Source organism: Athene noctua, chromosome 4 (assembly GCF_965140245.1).
Source record: "Athene noctua chromosome 4, bAthNoc1.hap1.1, whole genome shotgun sequence".
Classification (NCBI taxonomy): Eukaryota; Metazoa; Chordata; class Aves; order Strigiformes; family Strigidae; genus Athene; species Athene noctua.
The window spans coordinates 29489564-29514941 of NC_134040.1; the positions used below are offsets into that span (position 1 = coordinate 29489564).

General features: G+C 42.8%; 1 protein-coding gene across 2 annotated transcripts in view; it reads right to left on the reverse strand.

The window, feature by feature from the left end:
* Window positions 1–25378, reverse strand: part of CORIN (corin, serine peptidase) — a 179254-nt gene that overhangs the window by 89152 nt on the left and 64724 nt on the right. For both annotated transcript variants that reach the window (XM_074904747.1, XM_074904748.1), the window contains exon 5: window positions 1800–1981. In XM_074904747.1, the coding sequence (XP_074760848.1) occupies window positions 1800–1981 (182 nt within the window). The remainder of the gene's footprint in view (window positions 1–1799; window positions 1982–25378) is intronic.

The following is a 25378-nucleotide window of genomic DNA, read 5'->3' on the forward strand; positions in this document are numbered from 1 at the left end:
ATCGTATCATTTCTTCATGTTTATTGTCACCCAGAAGTTATTAACAAAGTTAGAACCCACAGATGGACCATACAAGCCTCCGTCACTTAGGCTTGTGGGATGATGCATATCCACAGTAAAGTTTCCGATGCCAGCAAGAGAACTCCAGCAATGGGGTCAATGAGAGAAAAAGTCATATATGATACTCTCAGGTCTGATCTCACTTGGATTTGTATCTAGAGAACAGAGCAGCAACTATGAGGAGATGGAAATGCCTTGTATTTAGAGTGGCTGGAAAGCTGCCTGGCAGAAAAGGACCTGGGGGTGTTGGTTAATAGACAGCTCAATATGAGCTGGCAGTGTGCCCAGGTGGCTAAAAGGGCCAAGAGCATCCTGGCTTGTATCAGAAATAGTGTGTGGCCAGCAGGACTAGGGAAGGGATCACCCCCCTGTACTTGGCACTGGTGAGGCCACACCTTGAATACTGTGTTCAATTTTTGACCCCTCACTACAAGAAAGACATTGAGGTGCTGGAGCACGTCCACAGAAGGGCAAGAAAGCTGGTGAGGGGTCTAGAGAACAAGTCTTATGACGAGCAGCGGAGGGAACTGGGTTTGTTTAGACTGGAGAAAAGGAGGCTGAGGGGAAACCTTATTGCTCTCTACAACTACCTGAAAGGAGGTTGTAGCAAGGTGGGTGTCGGTCTCTTCTGCCAGGTAACAAGTGATAGGACAAGAAGAAAGGGCCTCAAGTTTCACCAGGGAAAGTTTAGATTGGATATTAGTAAAAATGTATTCACCGAAAGGGTTGTCAAGCACTGGAGCAGGCTGCCCAGGGAAGTGGTGGAGTCACCATCCCTGGAGATATTTAAAAGATGTGTAAATGTTGCACTTAGGAACATGGTTTAGAGGTGGACTTGTGTACTGGGTCTGGCTGTGCTAGAATTGTTTTTCCCCTACAGCAGCCCTCACGGTGCTGTGTTTTATGCTGGGAGCTGGCAGGGTGTTGATAGCACCCTGGTGTTGTGGCTGCTGCTGAGCAGCGCTTACACAGCACCAAGGCTCTTCCCGACATTTCCCCCAGTGGGACGGGGGGGCAAGATCTTGGGAGAGGACACAGCCAGGACAGCTGACCCGAACTGACCAAAGGGATATTCCAGACCATATCCCGTCTGCTCAGTGTAAAGCTGGGAGAAAGGAGGAAGGGGGTGGGGTCACCCTTCGTCCTCCGAGGCAACCACTACGCGTACGGGAGCCCTGCTCCTGAGAAGGCCCGACAGCACCTGGTCATGGGAAGGAGAGAATGAATCTGTTCTTCTTTTTTTTTTTTTTTGCTTCCGTGCACGGACCTTTGCTTCACTTTGCTTATATTAAAACTGCTTTTGTTTTACCCAAAAGGGTTGTTCTATCTTATTTTCTTTCCCCTCTTTGCCCTGTTGAGAAAACAAGGGGAAAGGGGGGGAAGTGATAGAGCGACTTGGTGGGGACCTGGCATTTAGCCAAAGTCAAACCACCACAACTTGGCAGTGCTAGGTTAATGTTTTAACATTTTAAAAGGGCATATTACTTTTCTCCTACCTTCTTCCCTTAAAACAGCTCAGAATTTTTGATGCAAACCAAAAAAGCCTGAAAATATTCAGCATAAACAATTAAAGCACAGCAAAACTATAACCAACAATTGGACTTTATCAAAGTAATGTGAAGGAGCATAACAGAACCAGAAATAATAATTGAATCCCACATCTTTTTCTACACAATAAAAAATACATTATTAAATAGGAACTCATGAACATAGTGAAACAGTTAAGAACGAAAACATACACTGCTTTCCTTCTTCTTGGTGTGGTGAGAAGCATACCCTTGTAGTGGTGTCATTTTCAGTTTCATTTTGGAATTGAGAGCACTTCAGGAATTCTGGCCAAGAAGCGTTTACCATACCCAGAACTGGTTCACAGCCTTCTTTTGCTGCCTCACAAAATGTCCTGCAGGGCAAGAGGTCTCGACTGGAGTAAAGAGACAGAGAACAAAGCCACAAAGGATTATTACTCTAGTAGACTGTGAAAACTTTTTAAAAAGAGAAAAAAAGTAATAAACACTTTTGAAGAATTTTATGTTCTACAGAATGACACCAAAAAGGTGCCAGATCTTCATTATTCATTGAAGGTGACATCAGCTCTGGCTTTCAGGCTAAACTAGAACAGTTTCTAAGTTCAACTCTGTGCAAGCTGAAGCTGAGATCTCATCAACAGTTGAACCAATGTAATGGTATAGTGACACCACACAGGAGAAAGCTTACTCTTTCATCCTCTCCTTCTTCCCCACAACTGTGCAGTCCTACCCCTCTCTGACTTTGGCAAACACTTTCATGAGCTTATAAAAATATCATTAACTTGGGAAACAACTTTTCATGTTTTTGACTGGATAATCCTTTGGACAACTTGAGTGTGCTGAATCTGCTCATGGACAGAACCAACAACCACCAGACATAACTGGAGGAACCCACAATGGACAGCACTATATCACCTAGCATTTATGAGTTCTTTATGACTATTTCTCCTGAGTCAAAATATGTTGAGTGTCAGATCAAATGTAATAAATATCAATATGACTTGAAAAAGAAAAGCACTATAAATTAGCCATTTAAAAAGTCTAACAAGTTTAAATGCAGCATACTTGTCTATTTCTTATTCTGAGATATGTATCTTTTCTTTATTTTTCTTTTACATGTACACAGGAAAATCAGTTAAAATAGATAGCTGTGAACTGTCTCCAGGTCTACACAATTAGAGTCAACAAAGTCAAGCAAAAAATCTAAGTCTAGTAACACCTTTACTGTAGATCTGGAAAAGGATAAAAAAAGTTACAGGATTACAGGTAACACAATGCTAGTAGCCAAGTTAGTCATGATTTGAAAAGACATTTCAAAGAAGTCTCAGCCAAGTTAGTTGATATGTAACAGCTGTAATTCAGGATAGACTACTGCAGCTTAATGCAGGAATAACTGAGTGGCCACCCATACAGTTCTCTGCTTCACTGTGAGCTTCCACTAACCTTTTATCTGAAAAACATTTTGCTGGAGCAGAGGAAAAGCTCTAGGACAGTACACGTTAGTCCTAGCTATAAAGAAGAACTGTTCAGTGCCTCTCCCAGCAAGGATCAGCACCATCTGTGAAAGTATTTCGTCACCTGAGAAAGCTGTCAAACAGACTAACACAAGCTATCTCTGAATACAGTGGAGAAAATCCCCTCAGTAAGCAGGTGCAATTGCATCTGAAAGTACACACACACAAGCAAAGAACATAGCCCAAACGAGACACACGGCCTGCCTATACAAACACTTTTCTCATCCATATTACTGGTAAGTCAAAAAGACCCATCTCTTTTTGCTGGAAAGCAGAAGCACTAACGCAGCTAGATGGTAGCATCTACTAACACCAACCTGTTCACGCTGAATAAATATCAAAACTCCAACTTGACAGCATGCTAGCCTTCCATAATCTCTAGAGTTAGAGAGTGTGTCATAATCATCATTAGGAAGAAGAGAGGCCTGGATATACGGTAGGAAAGACAAGACATATGAGCTGGTCTTTCCCAGAAGACTATTCAGCCTTCTGGATGAGGTAACAGAAAGAAGACATACAGCAAAAAATACCTCTCATGTAAGTACCTAATGCCCCATCACTACATTTTCTCAGTGTGCGGATTCCCTCCTCACATTTACTGTAGTGCTTTTAGGATTTCTTAAAATATTATAAAAATTTACCAGCAGAAGACTGGGAAGCTAGTGTACATTCATAACTTCTGAATCAACCACCAAAAAGCAGAAGTTGCATACAGGTTCTAAGCAGGAAAATCTCATATTTGTAACAGTTCAAGTTTTCTCAGACATAATTAAAATTGGGGCACTTATTCCTAAGAGTATAACGAAAAAATGTAACTCTGACTCTCACTTGCAAGTAAAATGTGTCTTTTTAAAGCATTATTATGAATTTCTGGCTTTGCTTTATTACAAAATATGACATAAATTGTATTTTTTTTTTTACTTAGCTTGAAGTCCATGTTTTGTCATTTTCAAAAAAAGAATGCTGAATTTCTAAAATATGCAATGTTTAAAATACAGTTAGCATGTTAACTTAAAGTGTACTTTTCTTAATGATACCTCTGACTTTATAATAAAATATTTTCTATACTAATATATAATTTTTTTTAAACAGTGAACACCAAGACTTAGTATACCTTGGTTTTTATTTATTTTCTTATCTAATTTATAAATACAGTTGTGAATGTCCACTGCCTTCACTGTCTATAACTTCAGGGTCATCTGCTGAGATTATCAACAGCACTGAAATTAGAGATAATCAGAGAGTTACTTGTACCTAAACAATTATATCCTTTACATAATCATGAGCACCATTACTATACATGATTTTCTTATCACAACCATTAAATTCCAGAAAGATTCCATAGAGGAAGTGATGTAATTTAAGTGACCTTCAGCTAAACAAACATTACATTTGACCTTTCAAAATATTATGCCAATAATATTTTGAAAGGAAACAAAACCGCTTAAAGTGGGAAACGTCAACCAATTTTCAATGGAAGGAATAACATGTACAGAGACTTAGAAATACATGTAACTGTTAAGTATGGCTCTCTTACAGAAACAGCTGACACATTCAGAAATGCCTCAGAGAACTCATCCATAGAAGCCCATGAGACCCAAGAGGCTGCATCTAAGGGTGCTGAGCAAACTGTCCCATGCTCTTGCAAGGCCTATCTCTGCCATCTCTGAAAGGTCAGGGGAGGTTGCCCACAACTAGAAAAACACAAATGTTGCATCTATCTTCAAAAAAAGGCCAAAAAGGCCAAGCTGGGTAACTTCAAGCTGGTCAGCCTGATTTATTCCTGAGGAAAATCCCAGTCCTCCTTGAACATGTTTCTAGGCACAGGAAGATGATGATGATCAGGAACAGTCAGTATAGATTTATCAAGGGTAAATCATAGCTGACCAGCCTGATTGCCTGTTATGATAAAATAACTACATACATAGTAGTGGGATCTGTCCTATTTGACATCTTTATCAAGGACCTGTAGGGAGTGACCAAGTGTGCTTTTGTCAAGTTTGCAGATGGCACCAAACTGTGGGAAGCAATCAATGCACTTGATGGTAGAGGTGCCATTCAGAGGGATCTAGACAGACTGGAAGAATGGGCCAAGAAGAACTTCATGAAGTTTAACAAGGATGAGTCCTACACTTGGAAAGAAAGAATTCACCATAATGATACAGGCTATATACTGACTGGGGAGCAGCTTTGTTGGAAACAACCTGGCTGTCTTGGTAGACAGCAAGCTGGACATAAGCCAGCAGTGTGTCCTGGTAGCAGAACAAGCCAACAGTATCCTGGCCTGTATCACATGAGCATACAGCCAGTGTATAATGGGAAAGGTTTGTCCTCCTCTGCTTAGCACTTGTTAGACTGCATGTGAATACTGTGTCCAGTTTTGGCTGCTCCAATACAGGAAAGACACTGATAAACAGCAGTGAATCCATGGGAGAGTCACCAAGCTAGTCAGAGGCTGGAACACTCATCTGCAGGACAGGGTGAGGGAACTGGGCTCCTTCAGCTGGAATAAGAGATAGCTTGGGGGCAGCATCAAACACTACACTCTTCAGGACCCATGGGGAGATCATGGAGTCTAGCTAATCAGTGGTATATGCTGGGAGGATGAATGACATAAGCTGAAACAAAAGATGTTCAGACAGGATATAAAGCACTTTTTCAGCATGAAATTAGTCAGAGAGTGAAACAGGTTATCCAAAGAGGTTGTGTGGTCTCCATCCTTGCATGTTTTCAAGAAATAACTAGATGAAGCCCTGAATACACAATCAATGTACTTCTGTTCCACTGAACAGACAAGGAATATCATGATAACGATAAAAAGTTTCAGTAAAATGAAATTATTTACTGTCTGAGGTAATTAATTTGGTCTGTTGAGGGAAAATCATTGTGTAGGTTTAAACCCTGCCGGGACCAGAAGCACGTTGCTGTTACCCCACCCCACCTGCAGCCAGTTGGGATGGAAGTTAAGCACAGAGCCCGGGCTGAAATAAGAAGAAATTTAATACAACAGTGTGATGAACAATCTGAACAACAACAGTAGCAATGGTAACAACAATAAACAGCAATAACAATGAACAAGACAAACGATATACAGAGAAATGCCGCTAGCTGGTCATGGAGAAAAAAGTTCCTGCCACCGAGCCCGCCAAAGAGCAAGGTAAAAAGGTTCCGCCCCTGGACCTGATGCCAGCATAGTATGAATAACCTGGCTGGAGATCCCTTCCCCCTCTCTCTCTGTTGGGGAAACCTAACCCTATCCCAGCTGAACCAGGACATAATCCACCCCTTTATTCTATACCATCTGCGTCATGTCCAGCTGCCATTTAGCAGTTAACAATAACAAAACAATAATTTACAAAGGCACAGCATATTTTACGGCATGTTCTCACCCAGAATTAAGTCCCCCTGTGGTACACATCGGACCTCTCCATTGTCCTGCATCACCCACCAGGTGCACCCAGGTCCTTGGGCAAAAGCAATCCCGTGGATGGGTTTGCCTTTACCTTTGCCTGGTGCAGGGCTAAACCAGACCATTTTTCCCAATATATTCCTCATGCGCACCACAGGGACTTTATCCCCATCTACAGCACGTGGACGTCTCGACTGAGCCGGTCCAGCTCGACTGGCAGATCCTCTTGTGTTGACTAGCCAGGTGGCCTTTAATAGATGCATGTCCCATTCTTTGAAGATCCCACCTCCCAGTGCTTTCAATGTGGTTTTTAACAGTCCATTCTAGCGCTCGATCTTCCCAGAGGCTGGTGCGTGGTAGGGGATATGGTAGACCCACTCGATGCCGTGTTCTTCTGCCCAGGCATTTATGAGGTTGTTTCGGAAGTGGGTCCCGTTGTCTGACTCAGTTCTCTCTGGGGTGCCGTGTTGCCACAGGACTTGGGTTTCAAGGCCCAGGATGGTGTTTTGGGCGGTGGCGTGGGGCGCTGGGTAAGCTTCCAGCCATCCAGTGGTTACTTCCACCATTGTGAGCACGTGGCGCTTCCGGTGGAGGGTCTGTGGCAGTGTGATGTAGTCGATCTGCCAGGCCTCTCCATATCTATATTTCAGCCATCACTCTCCATTTCGCTGGGGCTTCACCCGCTTGGCATGTTTGATTGTAGCACATGTCTCACATCCATGGATGATCTCTGCAATGGTGTCAATAGTAAGGTCCACCCCTCGATCTCAAGCCCACCTGTATGTTGCATCCCTACCTTGGTGGCCCGAGGTCTCGTGGGCCCACCGGACTATGGACAGTTCACCTTTGCACTGCCAGTCCAAGTCCACCTGAGCCACTCTAATCTTAGCAGCTTGGTCTGCCTGCTGGTTGTGTCGATGTTCATCAGTGGCCCGACTCTTGGGTACATGGGCATCCACATGGCGCACCTTCACAACGAGGTTTTCCACACGGGCTGCAATGTCCTGCCATACTTCAGCAGCCCAGACGGTTTTACCCTTACGTTGCCAGTTGTTCTGCTTCCATTGCTGCAGCCATGTCCACAGGGTATTCGCCACTGCCCACGAGTCGGTGTAGAGGTAGAGCCTCAGCCACATTTCCCGCTCAGCAATATCCAAAGCCAGCTGAACGGCTTTCACCTCTGCAAACTGGCTCAATTCACCCTGTCCCTCAGCAGCTTCAGTGACCCGTCGTGTGGGACTCCATACAGCAGCCTTCCACCGTCGATGTTTTCCCACAATACGACAAGACCCATCAGTGAACAGGGCATATTGCTTCTCCTCATCCGGCAGCTCATTATATGGTGGGGCCTCCTTAGCACGTGTCACCTCCTGCTCTGGTGACATCCCGGAATCTTTGCTCTCTGGCCAGTTCGCAATCACCTCTTATATCCCTGGGCGGCTGGGGTTCCCTATTCGAGCCCGTTGTGTTATCAGTGCAACCCATTTACTCCACGTGGCATTGGTTGCATGATGCGTGGAGGAGGCCTTTCCTTTGAACATCCATCCCAGCACCGGCAGTCGGGGTGCCAGGAGGAGCTGTGTTTCAGTGCCGACCACTTCTGAGGCAGCCCGAACTCCTTCGTACGCTGCCAGTATCTCCTTCTCAGTTGGTGTATAATTAGCTTCAGAGCCTTTGTATCCCCGGCTCCAAAAGCCTAGAGGTCGGCCTCGGGTTTCCCCAGGTGCTCTCTGCCAGAGGCTCCAGGTAGGGCCATTCTCCCCAGCTGCGGTGTAGAGCATGTCCTTAACCTCCTGCCCTTCCCGGACTGGCCTGAGGGCTACTGCTTGGGCAATCTCCCGCTTAATTTGTTCAAAGGATTGTTGTTGCTCAGGGCCCCATTCAAAATAGTTCTTCTTATGGGTTACAGGGTACGGAGGGCTCACAATCAGGCTGTAGTTCAGGATGTTTATCCTCCAGAAGCCCACAGCGCCCAGGAAAGACTGAGTCTCCTTTTTAGAGGTTGGTGGGGCCATGGCTGTTATCTTGTTTATCACCTCCATTGGGATGTGGCGACGCCCATCTTACCATTTTATCCCTAGGAATTGAATTTCCCTTGCAGGCCCCTTGATTTTCTTTTGCTTAATGGCAAAGCCGGCCTTCAGGAGGATTTCAGTGATTTTCTTCCCTTTCTCAAAGACCTCCTTGGCTGTGTTCCCCCATACAATGAAGTCATCAATGTGCTGCAGGTGTTCTGGAGCCCCACCTTTCTCCAGTGCAGTATGGACCAGTCCATGGCAAATGGTGGAGCTGTGGTTCCACCCCTGGGGCAATCGATTCCAGGTGTACTGGATGCCTCTCCAAGTCAACGCAAACTGTGGCCTGCACTCTGGTGCTATCGGAATGGAGAAGAATGCGTTAGCAATGTCAATCGTGGTGTACCGCTTGGCTGCCTTCGACTCCAGTTCTTGCTGGAGCTCTAGCATGTCCGGCACTGCAGCACTCATTGCTGGCGTAACTTCATTCAGGCCACGGTAGTCCACAGTTAGCCTCCATTCGCCATTGGGCTTTCTCACTGGCCATATAGGGCTGTTGAAGGGTGAGTGAGTTTTGCTGATCACCTTCTGGCTTTCTAGCTGACGGATCAGCTGATGGATGGGGACCAGGGAATCTCGGTTGGTGCGGTACTGCCGCCGGTGCACCGTCCTGGTAGCAATCGGCACTCGCTGCTCCTCAACCTTAAGCCGCCCCACCACTGAGGGATCCTCTGAGAGGCCGGGTAAGGTGGACAACTGTACAACCTCCTCCAGGGCAGCTACACCAAAAGCCCACCCGTACCCTTTTGGGTCTCTGAAGTTCCCTCTCCTGAGGTAGTCTATGCCCAGGATGCACGGGGCATCTGGGCCAGTCACAATGGGGTGCTTATGCCAGTCCTTCCCAGTCAGGCTCACTGCAGCTTCCAGTAGGGTCAGCTGTTGGGATCCCCCTGTCACTCCAGAGATGCAAATGGATTCAACCCCACTGTAGCTCGATGGCATCAGGTTGCACTGAGCGCCAGTGTCCACCAAAGCCTCATACTCTTGTGGGTCTGATGTGCCAGGCCATCGGATCCACACTGTCCAGTAAATCCGATTATCCCTTTCCTCCACCTGGCTGGAGGCAGGGCCCCTCTAATCCTGCTCATCATCACTCACTTCTTGTAAGAATGATTTACTGGTCCCCTCAAGAGGGTCAGACATAACATTGGCCATTCTATTCTGTCTGGGGAATTTCTGACTGGACAATGGAGCTGCGCTTTTCTTGGAGGACTCCCCTTTCGTGGTGGTCTTCCCTTTCAGCTGCTCTACTCGTGCAGCTAGGGCAGCAGTGGGCTGTCCATCCCACCTCCTCATGTCTTCTCCATGGCCGTGGAAGAAAAACCACAGAGTGCCTTGTGGTGTGTACCTTCTGCTGCCTTTCTCTTGGGTGGGGAAACGTTTACTTCTAATGGCTGAGACATCAGCCCGTGTAGGTGGAACATAGGACATGTCCTCTTCCATTTTCTGGACCCTCTGAGACAGTTCCTCCACAGCTGAGACCCAGGAATGCTGAGATGAAGGGAGATTTCCTTCATATTGCCGGAGCTCGCCAACCACTCCATCCACTGTCAGAGTGTGGGTGTCTGTCCACCAGGACACTATTGCCAGTGCTTTTGAGTGTGCTTCTGGTGCGCTCTTCAGGAACTTTTGCCACATCAGGTGTGTGCAAGGGGCCTGATCTGGGTCCATGGGTGACTGCTCATTATTCAGATCACCATAGATCATCTCAAACACAGCCAGTTCCCTGAGGTTCTGGATGCCTTTCTCAATGCTGGTCCATTTGCTCAGCTGACATAGGATATCATCCTTGTAGGGGTGCCTCTCCCTTACACTGAGCAGGAGTCGCTTCCAAAGGCTGAGGATTTGAGTCTGTTTCCCTATTTCCCTATCAATGCCAGCACCCTTGGCCAAAGACCCCAGCTGCTTGGCCTCTCTCCCCTCCATCTCAAAAGCACTGGCTCCATTGTCCCAGCATCGGAGCAGCCAGGTGCAAATCTGCTCACCTCCCAGGCGGCCGAAATCTCTCCGCATATCTCACAGCTCAGTCGGGGATAGAGATCAGAGGATCACCTCTGGTCCTTCCTCCTGTTCCACTGATGGGCCTGGCACATCCTCATCCCTCACTCTGCGAACTGACTTTCTGGTATATTTTGTTTTCTGTGTTGGGGCGACTGACACTGGCACTGCCTGGCTCTCTGGCTCAGTTGCTGTGCTGGTGGAGGCGACTGAGACTGGCTGTGCCTGTGCCCCCGGTTCAGATATTGTTTGTGTGGCCTTTTCTTCCCCTTGAGGGCAGCGGGTGGTATTAAAGAGGACACGGTATGCATGGGCAAGTCCCCAACACATCGCAGCGAATTGCGTCACCTGGGTTTTGCCCGCTTGGCAACACACCCTTTCTAAGCACTCCATCAGCTTCTCAGGGCTCTGCATTTGCTCGGGAGTGAAATTCCAAAGCATTGGGGGTGCCCACCGACTCAGGCCTTTGCCCATCTTTTCCCACACCCCTTGCCACTCACTATCATCTGACCTCAGGGCAGGTTTCCGGGCACTGCTATTGTTAGAGAAGTGCCGCATGGCCAAAACCGAAATCAGGCAGGCATTCAGAAGGCATAGTGCCACAACCACACTGGCCTGCAGGCTCCAAGAATAATTGAACCTCCCAAAAGCCGAGAGGATCTCTTCCCCTGGCTCACCCACAGAGGGGGTGAGACCCTTAACAAAAGCCCAAACGGCAAACAGGTACCGGCCCACCCACACACACAGCGATACAAAGGCAGCATCTGTGTTCAATAGCCTGTATAACAACATAAGACCCTTTACACGTTTTCCATCGATAACAAACGCCACCACAGGGATCATACACTGGATATAAGGATTAATCCAGCCCCACCACGCAAACAAGTGGGCCAGCATCACAAACATTTTCTTATCAAACAAATACAAACAAAAAAATTACACCCAACAGATTGCTCTATCACACTCTGGTCAGGGTCTGTCCCTTTTTATTCTTATTCCGTGCCCCATGTTGGTGTGCCAATTAGGGCTGTGCTGGTTTAAGCCATGCCGGGACCGGAGAGCACGTTGCTGTTGCCCCTCCCCCACCCTCAGTCAGTTGGGCTGGAAGTTACGCACAGACCCGGGCTGAAATAAGAAGAAATTTAATACAACAGTGTGATAGAACAATCTGAACAACAACAGTAGCAATGGTAACAACAATAAACAGCAATAACAATGAACAAGACAAACGATATACAGAGAAATACCGGTAGCTGGTTTACGGAGAAAAATGTTCCCGCCACCGAGCCCACCAAAAAGCAAGTAAAAAGGTTCTGCCCCTGGACCTGACGCCAGCATGGTATGAATAACCCGGCTGGAGATCCCTTCCTCCTCTCTCTCTGTTGGGGAAACCTAACCCTATCCTAGCTGAACCAGGACATTCATATAGAAAATTAGAACAAAACTGAAAGAAATATCACAAACTAACAGAATAAGGAAGTTGAACTGATTATACTGAAATTTTTCATAATGTTGGGCAAATCATGAATTCTTGATGTTATTGTAATTTGGAAATAATGTGAAGAAATATTACAGAATTAGTTACCCAAAAGAAAATAAATTGCCTAGCCACGAACAACTCAGAATTCTGATAATTTGTTCGATGTTTCAGAAATACATATAAATATACAAACACACACACAGACACTTCTAAATATCATTTTACTTGAAGTAGATTATAATAAGTCTAGTCATTAATGAAAGTTGTCATATTTAAAATAGCTAATTTACTGCAAAATTACAAATGCATTACTGAACCCTTACCATATTATTTACTGTAAGGATACACAGTCTCCTTAGTGTTTGAGAGGAAACAAAGGGCTATTTTGAGAAATAAGTCAATCTGTCACTCAGGTTTGCCTCTAAGGGATCACTGTCACACGGCATTTCATCCCGTGTCTTCACATCAAGGCTACATTTAGATCCCACATACCACATCTAACATTTTTTCTCCCATACACTTATTAAATTTTCAACACAAGTTTTTGCAGTTTATACCTAAATTACTACATAACCTTTTGGCCTTTAGCAAATGCAGTTTTGCTTCATTCATAGCCATCCATAATGCTATAGAAAAGATCTTTTTCCTAGTACACCACTCAGATCATATCATCTCTCTCTTTGTTGTACCTGCAAACCCCAAAAATGTGGCTAGAACTCTATGTTCAGGCACAAGTAAGTGACCTGAACTGAAAAAGTCCACAGTACCCAGCAGTTCCCTTATCTAGTGCTTCATTTTACGGTAATAGAGAAAAACACAGTACTATTAGCAACTGTATGATACAGCAGCAAACCCTACAAACAAGGAATAGAAAGCTGCCAGAACTGCCTGAGTACTAGTGGTAAGATGAAGAAATTGGTATAAAGCAAAATATTCACTTGCATAAGTATTCTGAAGTCAGTATGGTTGCCTTTCTCTGCTTAGTTTCTAACAAGAGGAGCATGCTGTCGGTGTTGTTACTGAGTTCATTACATACTCTAGCTGGAACCACTGTTTCAAAATAGATATCTTTAGAGTTATTCTCCAGGTAACACTAAGGACTTTTACACAATGCACTTTACATGCTGCAGTATTGAACTTATCTCAGAAACAAGCCAAGGACCTTTATCTCTAGAATTGTCTCTCGCAGCTTCCTAGTTGGCAGCTTACTTTTTGCCCTGAAAGAAGCAGATATATTCTAAAATAATACTTTTCACCACCAGATTGCAATGTGTTGAAAGGCAGAAAATTTCAGCACTGCAAAGCATGTAGCTGTCAGTGTACAAAACCAGGAACAAATGGTCCCTCCTGATGACAGGAAGAGCTGCCACTTACTAGTTCTGAACACTGTACTGGCAAATTAAGAGTTTACTATCTGACCTGTAAAGGCTCTTTAGATAAAGATGTTCTAAAACACTCCTCTGTTTTTTACAGAACCTATTTGATACAGAGAGGAAGAAAGGGCACAGCAAGAGCTCTGCAGTAGCCATCACTGCCTCCTGACTGGAGTCTGGGAAACTCCCTAAATAAAAGGGATTTGGCAAGACAAGCAACTTTCTCCAGTCGATTTCATTTAGGGTTTTGGACGTTAGCTTTTCAACTCCAGCTAATCTACTACTTGTAAAAAGTTTTATTAGCATAATCACATGTAGGCAGAGGTATTCACATGAGCAGACCCACTGGTTCAACAGAGGCTTCTTAATACAGAAAATGTAAAAAAAAGCACGTTCCTTACTATGGAAGGTGCATGCATTCCAAAATATCTGTAAGAAATAAGATGCCACATAATGGAGTAATGATTTGATCTATTTGTGGGTGCTAGACATTTAATTTATTCAGACTGATATGCTTGGAGTTAACTTTTTCTTTACTTTTTAGGAAAATACACAATACACCACAAAATTACATTAAAGTGAAAAGAAATGTAAACAGTGATTCTACCTCATTAACGGTAAATGGTTTCCACTGGTCCAGTGGAGCATACATGATGATCACAAATAGTAATCTGAAGGCAGTATATTCTACTAACTTTTTTTTGCCAAAGTGATAGGGGACATTACTTGAATTTAACAAGTCTGTGACTGAAATCTACTTGAGCTTACAACAGCTAGCCAAATTTATACTGGTCTTATGATCTGTATAAATTTGACTGCTACTTAAAAAAAAACAAAAAAACAAACAACTGAGGTTTTGAGGACACTCAGATGAAGTTTTATGTAGTGTGAAGTATATAATATGATCTCTGTACTCCTCGATCCACACCTAAAACATTAATTTCCAAAGCACCACACTGCAGCTATAGCCTGATATACAGCTGTCAGGCAAAGCACTATGAGTATGCTTATTTCTTCAAATGTACTATAGCAAAATTCAATTATATGACTCACTGTTTCCAAAGGTCTTTCAACATACTGATCATTCATTTCAATGGAAATTTTGCAAATAATAGTAAAAAGTTATACTAAAATATAACCATGCACTGTAGTTGAAAAGCTTCTAATAACGTTAGGAGATGAATAATTTTTTTTCAGAAGATTCAGCTGCATATTAAATTTACATCTATATGAAAAAATCACAAATACGAAAAGTTCACCTCATTTGTTTAGCTTATGCAGTCCATCATTTCAATATTACAGTGCAGTGTAAATATTTGGATACTGTATTGGGTTTGCGCAGCAAGGTTTTGATAGCAGGGGGAGGGGGTAGAGGCTTCTGAGAGAAGCTGCTAGAAGCTTCCCCCATGTCCAACAGAGCTCCAAGATGGACCCACTGCTGGCCAAGGATGAGCCCATCAGCAATGGTGGTAGCACCTCTGTGATAACTTATTTAAGAAGGGGGAAGGAAAACCTGCACAACGGCAGCTGGAGAGGGGAGTGAGAATATGTGAGAGAAACACCAAGGTCAGTGCAGAAGGAGGGGAGGAGGTGCTTTAGGCCCAGAGCAGAGGTTCCCCTGCAGCCCTTGGTGCAGCCCATGATGAGGCAGCTGTGCCCTGCAGCCCGCGGGGGTTAACGGGGGAGCAGATCTCCACATTCAGCCCGGGGAGGACCCCACGTCAGAGCAGGGGGATGTGCCCAAAGGGGACTGTGACCCCATGGAGAGGTCATGCTGGAGCAGGCTCCTGGCAGGACTTGTGACCCGCGGGGGACCCACGCTGGAGCAGTCTGTTCCTGAAGGACTGCAACCCTGTGGAAAGGACCCATGCTGGAGCAGTTTGTGAAGAACTGCAGCCCATGGGAAGGACTCACATTGGAGAAGTTCATGGAGAACTGTCTCCCGTGGGAGGGACCCCACGCTGGAGCAGGGGGAAAGTCCAAGGAGTCCTCCCCAAGGAGGAAAGAGCAGCAGAGACATGTGAACTGACCACAACCTCCACTGCCTGTCCCCCTACGCCACTCAGGGTGAGGAGGTAGAGAAAATCAGAAGTTAAGCCTGGGAAGAAGGGAAGGGTGGGGGGAAGGTGTTTTAAGATTTAGTTTTTATTTTCGCATTAACCTACTGTGATTTGATTGGTAATAAATTAAATTAATTTTCCCCAAATTGAGTTTGTTTTGCCTGTGACAGTACTTGCCGAGTAATCTCTTCCTGTCCTTATCCTGACCCACGAGCCTTTTGTTATGTTTTCTCTCTGTCCAGCTGAGGAGGGGAGTGATAGTGGCTTTGGTGGGCACCTGGCATCCAGCCAGGGTCAACCCACCACAGATACATACACAGCGCAACAATAATTTAGAAATTACTGGGCTTCTAAAAGACAACTGCAGAATGATTAAATAAACCAAGCAGAATTTGCAGTCTCTAGAGAAGCTCTGACAAGCCAGAAAACACAGGATTACCCAGTAATTACTGCAATATTTGGCCCAGTTTCAATGTTCAGTCATGTGTGCTTCATAAATTAAATATTTCTGGATAATGATCAAGTTTAGTATGGACATATTGCTTAATCTACTTAAGTATGAAAATATGATTAAAAATCTCCATCTTGATTAGTCTTATTTACAGCTACTTAGAGACCAATCATTTTAAAAATAAACTGGCAGGTCTATAGCAATCTTACCATAATTTATTTGGCACCAGTGGCAGGCACAGAAGCAGGTTATAACATACTAGGGTGAGATTCTGCTCTTCAGGATATTAATGGAAAAAACTCTTGCTGAAGATGGGGTTTGGTGAAAGAACAGATATGTGACATATTTTTAACTCTGTGGTTGGTTTCCTCACACTTAAAAGTTCATACTTCAGTTATTTCAGCTGCATAGAAATATCAACATTAAGAATCATATGGCACCAAAAGCAATAAAAGTGTTCTTTATGATTTATTAAAAAGTGTATTAAGGGTAAAGAGAATAAATAAGGGGGGTTAATTTGCATAAGGTATCTTCAGATAAGCTATTTATCCAAACAGTTTTATATCAAATATTCACTGAAGCAGATATACACAATACAGTATATGGTCTAAAATGATTATGTTAACTGATTTTAAGCTTCCAAAGAGGTTACATACTGCCTGAGAGCGATGATCTGACTTCCTCTTCATGCCAATCACCTAGAGTTCACTTCAATTGGAATTCAAATTGCCTGATTATAATCCTACATGGATTTAGTCCTTATCACTCACTTAAAAATATTTTACATTTTTAGATTAATTATTTTCAGAAATTAATCATGTAATACTGATTTCTCTTCTTTGCAATCACATTACCATGCACAGGTCTCATCAGTAGACTCTCTAAATCACTAAGTGGTTTTTTTGAGTACTACAAATTTTTCAAGTATGCTACAAGAAGCAGTAAGGAGAGGTAAGATCCTCTTTGCAACTATTTTCCCCTTGCTGCAAAATCTAACAGATTTTCTAACAAGCAATTGTTCAAGGTAGCTCAAGGGTTTGGCTCTCAAACTCAGCAGCCACTGTCATGGCTCTTGATATGTCTTTTCTGGAAGCCTCATGAGAATATGCAGCTCTTGTTCCCAAATGTCTGTATCTGTTTCTGTGCTGCTTTCAGTTTTGCAGTAACAGCTGCTTGTAGGCTGTATAGTAAGCTAGGTCAAGTAACTGATTCAGCCGAAAAGTAATGTGATCAAAAAAAAAAGCATTCTTTTTTCTCATCTGGCAACTGAATTGGCCCCTCCAAAGGTACATAGGCAAAGCAGGAATAAGCTGTCAGGAGAGAGAGAGGTAGAAATTGCTAAAGCTGACAAAAGCATTAAATAAAATATACAACTAACCATCCTGCAGGGACTCTCCACACAACCTGGTAAATTATGTATCTAGTGTTCATTATTTTCTCTGGCATTTCCTTGTGTCTTCACATGTGCTTCACTGGTGAAAGCACTGGCACAGCCATGCCCTATTGATAAATCTATTATTCCAATTTCACAGATTAAAATGATAAGAGGGTAAATGACTTGCAAAAGGTTATAAATTAAATTGGTATGCCAGAGGTCAAAATACAGCACGAAGATCACTCTTAGAACACACAACTGTTGACTGCACCTGTGCTGGCTAAAGGTCACATTTGCGGTTCAGTAGACAACCTGACTGAAGGCAGACTGATGAACGTTTTCAGCTACTGCTGGTCCTTATTACTGTTCTCTCCCCAAATCCATTCCTTCAGTTGTTCCAGGATAACTGCTTCTGCAGCCACATAGTAAGTCATATTCAGGTGTTGAGCCAAGTTAAAAACAAGTGCCAGGTATTTTGCTGGATTATCTTTTCAGCCAAATCTGTTTCAGGAAAATTTTTAACTGGCATGGCTACCAGAGGAAATATTAATCATACTACAGCCTTGCTATACAGCCCTGTGGGGTAATAACACAGGTGAAGAATGATGATAGATCTAAGGTCTGAGGCAGAATAAAGGAACCAGTAATAGAATTGTGAGAGACTGCTGGGGCATGGAGCCAGGGGGGATGAGGACAACCTTAAAAACCCAGGAAACATGCAAAAATTATGGGAAGAAGAAAACTGAGATTATCCTTTGTGTTTCTACAGTCCTGAAATCGGTTAATCAAGTTGAAGTGACAAGTTGACACACTAGCCATTGTTAGTTCTAATTGTCATTAATACTTTCTGGGATTTTCTAACAGTAAAGACTTCCACAGAATATAAATGTTACAGACGGAAGTTTCTACAGTAGAGCAAACACCCACACCCAGCATTATGGCTTTGAAGAGTGATAGTTCTTGTGAAATCTTTCTCTGTACCCTCTCACATTACTCCAACATGCAGAGCAGCATATTCAAAGTCACTGAACAGAGCCTATGAGGCAAGCTCATAAAAATCACAATATAATGTTTCGACTTGTAAAATTTGATTTGTAAATAAATGGGCTGTTTAAGGTTTCAATTTCACATAATCAAGCAAATAACATATTTTTGTCTTTTGTTGTTCAGTTTTCATCTTTATCTTGCAAGCTATTTGGAAAGATTGCATTTTCTTTTCTATTTTATCTCCAGAGATGGGTTTAAACCTGAAATTCCCTTCTTTACATAGTAATGAAACCTGAAAAGAAAGTAAGATTTTAGATTGTTGTGGTTAATTCACTTGACAAAATTATATTGAATCCATATAGTAACATTTAGGGAAGGCAGTTTAAAACAACTACCTCTCAACTTATCACTACACTCCTTGATAAAGAGTCCCTCCCCATCTCTCCTGTAGCCCCCTTTAAGTACTGGAAGGCTGCTATAAGGTCTCCCTGGAGCCTTCTCTTCTTCAGGCTGAACAACCCCAGCTCTCTCAGCCTGTCCTCGTAAGGGAGGTGCTCTAGCCCCCGATCATCTTTGTGGCCTCCTCTGGACCCACTCGAGCAGGTCCGTGTCCTTCCTATGTTGGGGGCCTCAGAGCTGGACACGGTGCTGCAGGTGGGGTCTCATGAGAGCAGAGTAGAGGAGGAGAATCACCTCCTTGACCTGCTGGCCACACTTGATGCAGCCCAGGATACAGCTGGCTTTCTGGGGTGCAGATGCACATTGCTGGCTCATATTTGGTTTTCCATCTGCTAATACTCCCAAGTCCTTCTCCTTAGGGCTGCTCTCAATCCACTCATTGCCCACCCTGTATTTGTGCTTGGGATTGCTCTGACCCATGGGCAGGACCTTGCACTTGGCCTTGTGGAACTTCATGAGGTTCACACGGGCCCACCTCTCCAGCCTGTTCAGGTCCCTCTGGATGACATCCCTTCCCTCCAGCATGTCAGCCACACCACACAGCTTGGTGTCATTGGCAAACTTGGTGAGGGTGCACTCAATCCCACTGTCCATGTTGTCAACAGAGATAGCACTGGTCCCGAAACTACCATTCACCACTTGGACATTGAACCATTGACCATAACTCTTTGAGTGCGACCATTCAGCCAATTCCTTATTTACTGAGTGGTCAACCCATCAAATCCATGTCTCTCCAATTTAGAGATAAGGATGCCATGAGGGACAGTGTCAAATTCCTTAATAATTCTGTGTTCCTTAACAGTTGTCCTATCTGGTGGCAACAGAAAAGAGACAGCTAAAGAGTTACACTTGCAAAAGTCTTAGAACAGATCACTCATATCCACAAGTACCGTAGTCAACAAAGAACTCACACAGAACTCTGAAGGTTGTTCAGACAGAGGAAGGAAATATAAATTCCTCATTCCTGTGGAAGTGGAACTGGGAACAAATCCGAAGATACCATTAGATTTAAAAGACTCATCTTACGCATCCAGAAATGAATAAAGGAGGTAGCAGCTGCTGTTGAATTTAACACCTCTTTCAGGACTAGCAGTGCTCTTCAGACATTGTGGCCAAACTCCTCTGTAAGGATGAACACATACAGTATCTACAATGCAGGTTAGAATTTTTAGTCAGTGTAATCATTTATTTTGTAGACAAAACCCCCCAAAATTATTTTGACCAAAATACAGAGCCATTTCTCTCTGGAATTAGCAACAAACAATTTCAGAAATTCATTCTGACCTTTCAGTCACTTTCTGGATATGACAGCACCATATGTAACGGCTGAGGTTATAACACTACAACAATCAAAAACACCTAATGTATACCCTGTAAAGCAGAAGGACTTTGTTCTCCCTTACTTAAAGTGCTACATAAATTTTGCCACATAGCATTGAAATCATCACCACAAAAAAATTAGCAAAATGATTTGTGTTTTGTATGATGACCTGACAATCTGTCCTGACTAAAGCAGCCAGCCATTACAGATTTCTCTTACTGATCCCACCACTTGAATCAACCATGACAGTGAAAATGGGAGAGATATAGTAAATTAGAGATATAGTTTAGCCAAGAATCAATTTAAATAAGCATTATTAAGACTATTTCTACAATTATGAGCTATTTTTACAATCTTGGACCATCTGCCAAAAATTCTCCTAAATTAAGTCAGATTTCTGAAAATTCTTGCCTGATATTTAGCATGCAAACACTGAACACACTCCTGATTTAGTTTACTCTACAGAAATGTCACTTGCAAAAAAAAGTTCCTAATATGCCTGAGAATCCAGGTTCCAAGATCTTCTGATGTTGGCAAACAAAATTCACATTTGGCAAAGACAAGCTGCCACAGTGAAAGGGAAGTCCTCTGAATCACACAAGGCTTTCAACCACAGCATCGCTACAGAAGTTCTGAAATAACAGTGAGTGAATTATACACTGCATAGCTGGTCTAACTATTTGTACGACCAGCATAATAAAGGCGCCCAAAACAGCATTGTACCTAAAGGACAGTCTCCCATTTCCACAGATCACTACGATCAGTACACTTAATTTCACATAGTTTTCCAGAACTCATGCTTCCCTGTACACTTCAGAGCACTGTTGAAAGGAAGACCTCAAGAATCAGCCTAAATTAAAACTTTTTGAGCTGCATCCTGTCAGGAATCCTAAAGAATCACAAACACACCCATCCCTCATTTACATTCCAGGCTCCTCTCGGTTGAGTAGAAATTCACTATAATCCATTATCATACTGCTTCCTCACATTGAAGTTGTTTCACAAACACTTCAAGGTGTCATCAAAAGAAAGAAGCCATCCTCCTACTCCTCAGCTTGGCTTCTGAGCCTCTCCCCACCTCTCTTCCCTCACTCTGTGCCAGCATGACACCTCATGAATAAATCTGCTCTGATTTATTGTCACTTCCAATTTGTCAACAGAGACAAGTCTAAGTCTTGCACCTGGGAAAACATCATCCAGGAGGGCAGCACAGGCTGGGAGCTACCTGGCTGGAGAGCAGCTCTGTGGAGAGGGACCTGGGTGTCCTGGAGGACAAGCAGCTCAATATGAGTGAAGTGAGCAGTGTGCTGCAGCAGCACAGAAAGCCAACAGGATGCTGGGTTGCATCAACAAAGGGCATCACCAGCAGAGATAAAGAAGTCCTTATCCCACTGCGCTCAGTGCTTGTCAGGCCATACATGGAATACTGTGTTCAGTTTTGGTTCCTGCTATACAAAAAAGATGTGGACAGGCTGGAGAGAGTCCAGAGGAGAGCCACAGAGATGATCAAAGGACTGTGAAGCCTGTCAGATAAGGAAAGGTTGAGAGAATTGGGCTTGTTCAGCCTTGAGAAGAGAAGGCTTAGAGGAGACCTTACCACTATGTTCCAGTGTTTAAAGGGTGGCTACAAAGAAGATGGAGACTCCCTTTATACAAGGAGAAAAGATGAAAAGATGAGGAAAAGAGGGGTAATGGGTACAAGTTACTCTTCAGAAGATTCCAACTGGACACAAGAGAAAGATTTTACCCAATAAGAACAACCAGCTGCTGGAGTAATCTCCACAAGGAAGTGGTAGATTCCCCAACATTGGACACTTTTAAGATCCAGCTGACAGGTGTGGCTACACCACACTTTTGCCAAGAAGGGTTGAACCAGATGATCCTTGAGGTCTCTTCCAACATGGTATTCTACGATTCTATAACTGAATTTAATTCAGATCAGTTTCCTGATCCAATCTGTCATGGAGCTGAACAAATACTCCCGCTAGGATATGGAAAGGGCACTGCTGAGCTGGGGAATAACAAGCAAGGAAATAGGATAAGACTGATTCTTTCAGCAGTGCTACCAAAATACATCAATTTAAAATCTACCATGAAACAGTGGTCTGGAACATGTTCTCCAAAGAGGTTGTGGGAACATCCATGCTTAGAGATACTCAAAACTCAATTGGAAATGGTCCTGAGAAATCTCGTCTATCTTTAAAGTTGGCCCTGATCTGAGCAAGGGAGTGGACGAAAAGAGCTCCAGACGTCCCTTTCCACCTGCATGATCCTGTGATTCTAATTCGCCTATTCTGCTCAGCTTGTGAGTCGTAAGCCTTGTGCTTACCACTACAATCTCCAGCAGGGTGACAGTACCTTCTCACAGGAGAGACAAACTTATGAAAGGTTAGTATGTCTCATCAACTGAACTCTCATTAGTTTTTAACTGCAGATGTTTTAAAAGGTATCTGTTAATAAGCTGGGCACTAAAAGCAGCTAAACATGAGCTGAAAAGCATACGAATTCTTGGCCAATCATTTAACCACTTTTCAATCCAACCCCCTTTTTTTAAATTAACTTCTGCACAAAATGTACTCATATCTCCTAGAGGAATTCTGCTCCAGTAAGATAAAATGTTCCCTCATCTATATGTTTCTGGTTTTGAGTCCAGGTGCACAGGTCTGATCGGAAACTATCAGTGTTAACACTCCTGCAGTGTTTGTGAAAGTGTAAGGTTTTACTGAAGGCTCCTGTTCTACAATTATTGCAATTTATTAAATGAAATAAATCTAACTTTGTAAAAACAAAGTGTGTTTTTCTAGCAGACATATTGCCAAACAAACATTAACAAAAAGCCATGTTAATTTATGATGTGTTGTAAACAATTATTTCAATTACTTAAATGATCAGCATTTATTTATAAGTAATAATATACTGCATGTGTAGGAGGATGACCTGTGATCTTCAGTTAACATACCAACTTAGAAATCAAAAACTACAGCTTACAATAGATAATACACACAAAAAATCATTATGGTAACATGCCTGGAGGCAATCAATCAGTAAAATATGCATTCATAAAAAAACCGTTATGATTTTCTTTTCTGCCTGCTTCCCTTCTCTTAACTCCTCTGAGCAGCATTGTGAAATATGCTTCCAAAGGGACATTCCCATGCCCAGATTGTTCTCAGAAATGTTTCTCTGCTTGATAACCTTTTAACTCTGCTCTATCCATAATTCACCACCACCACCACACACTTTGAAAGAAGATTCTTTTGTGATTTGGAAAAGTTTTTGTGTTCAGTACTTCAGATTAGTGGAGAGGGTGAAGTTTTATGCTGCCTTCCCACTGCTGGCTTCACACCGACTGGACCACAGACTTCACTCCGGCCCATGGAGGATGCCACTGACTATATCTCTATAGTATTTTTCTAGCTTTTAATTTTTTATTTCTTAAGCAATCCCTTCCTTCTGTACATTGACTTATTTACAAATTATAGATACCAATAACTGTGAACAGCCTCTTTGTGAGTGGGGAAAGGGCAGTTCTCTGAATGGGGGAAAAACATTTTCTCCATAGTCTAATTTCTCTGTTCTGCTTTCCATACATTTTATCCCTGGTTTGTCCTTCCCCTACACTGCATCTGCCACCTACTGGCATGTTACTGTAAAAGAGTTTGGCATCAAAGTCAATTTCAGGTCCTTTTTATGTAAGGCCTGTACCCAGCTCCAGTGCCACCCCAGCTATTGGGAGGGTCAGGGATGTGGAGAGCCTTAGGCCCCCTCCACGCTAGCTGAGCTATGACATTGATAGACAAGCTTTCAGAAACTACGATTTTTCAAAGACGTGTCAAAATTTGGGGATAAACTTCTGTAGGTATAGCCATAGGTAAAAAAACTTTATAAACGGAAGTTCCCCTAAAGTAAACACATTTTCTTTTCTACTTCTCTTATCTTCCTAGCTTCCAACAGCCATGATAAAGAGCTTACCACTTATTAGAACAACCTCCCTGCCAAATTTCAAGTTTCATTGCTCGAATACTTGGAGATACTAGGAACTGTTGGTGATTACAGGAATGCTTTTTCATAAGCAACCCATTTTTTCTTTCTGTTTTTGTCCAGGACAGTATCAGGCATAAAGAAAATTTAAATGGTGCACTTTTTTTTTTTCCAAAAATATTATACATATCTGGAAAAGTGGTCCTCTTCTGTTGCTAATAAACTTTAAATACAGGCATTTGGGCCAATGCCACATCCTTACCTATACTTTCCTTAGCACTCCTTGCAAAAATAAACTTTATATGTCACCTTTATACTGTTTCAGCTTGGGACCAAGTAGTAATGACTCCTAAGGTGATGAGTATGACATGTTGACTTCAAGGTCTGAGTATTGAGAGGCAATGCGAAGTGTAATCTTCTCATTAGCACATTTTGTTCTGCCTTATAAGTAAGTTATACAATATTAATAAAGTAACTCATGAAGTCTAAAATTATTCATGAGTAACACAGGCTGTGTTGAGCAGAAAGATATATCTTCAGAAATGCTACTTGTTTCTTCAAATTTCATCATTTGTTTCTGGACAAGATGGTCAATGCCAATCTTTCAGAAATATGGGAGCATTCCTTTCTTTGAAGTCAGATGTAAACCAGCTGTTTTTTAACTCACTTTCTCACATCTCATGAAAAACATATACTAGTCATAGGAGAGCAGAAATTAAATTTTGTTTCTTGAACAATTATCTTTCCTCAGAGTGGGAGTTTGGGTTTGCGAATTTGTTTTCTTCTAATTCCTTTCTCCATGCAAATAGTCCTTCACTTTCTGAATCTGCATGTAATAGATTTTCTTTGTTCCTATGTATTCATTTATTACTTTATTTTCTGACTAAACTATCTCTAATTTGATTCACTGTCCTTTTTTTTTTTTAGGAAAAGAATTCAGGTATATTCAGCACATTCACTGAAACATGTTTTCAGTCATGACCTTGCATATGACATCTGTTACTGTACCTAAATATTTCCAAAAGTACACAGGAACTGTTTAGTGATATTTTATCTTAAGCAGACATTTCTGCTACTTTGAATCTCTACTCTGTGCATTACACCTGCTGACTATTTGACCTTCTTGTTGCTGTAAATCAGTTCTATTTCACCTTGAATTACTGCATTATCAATTTGAAGGTAGGCTGGAGCTGAAACTGAGTATGTATATATTGTGCAGGAAACACTTTACTAAATGTTTCTCATGGCGTGTTGACTATCTGCCGTTAGCAACTCTATCCTCAACGTTTTACTTCTGAAAGAATTAGAG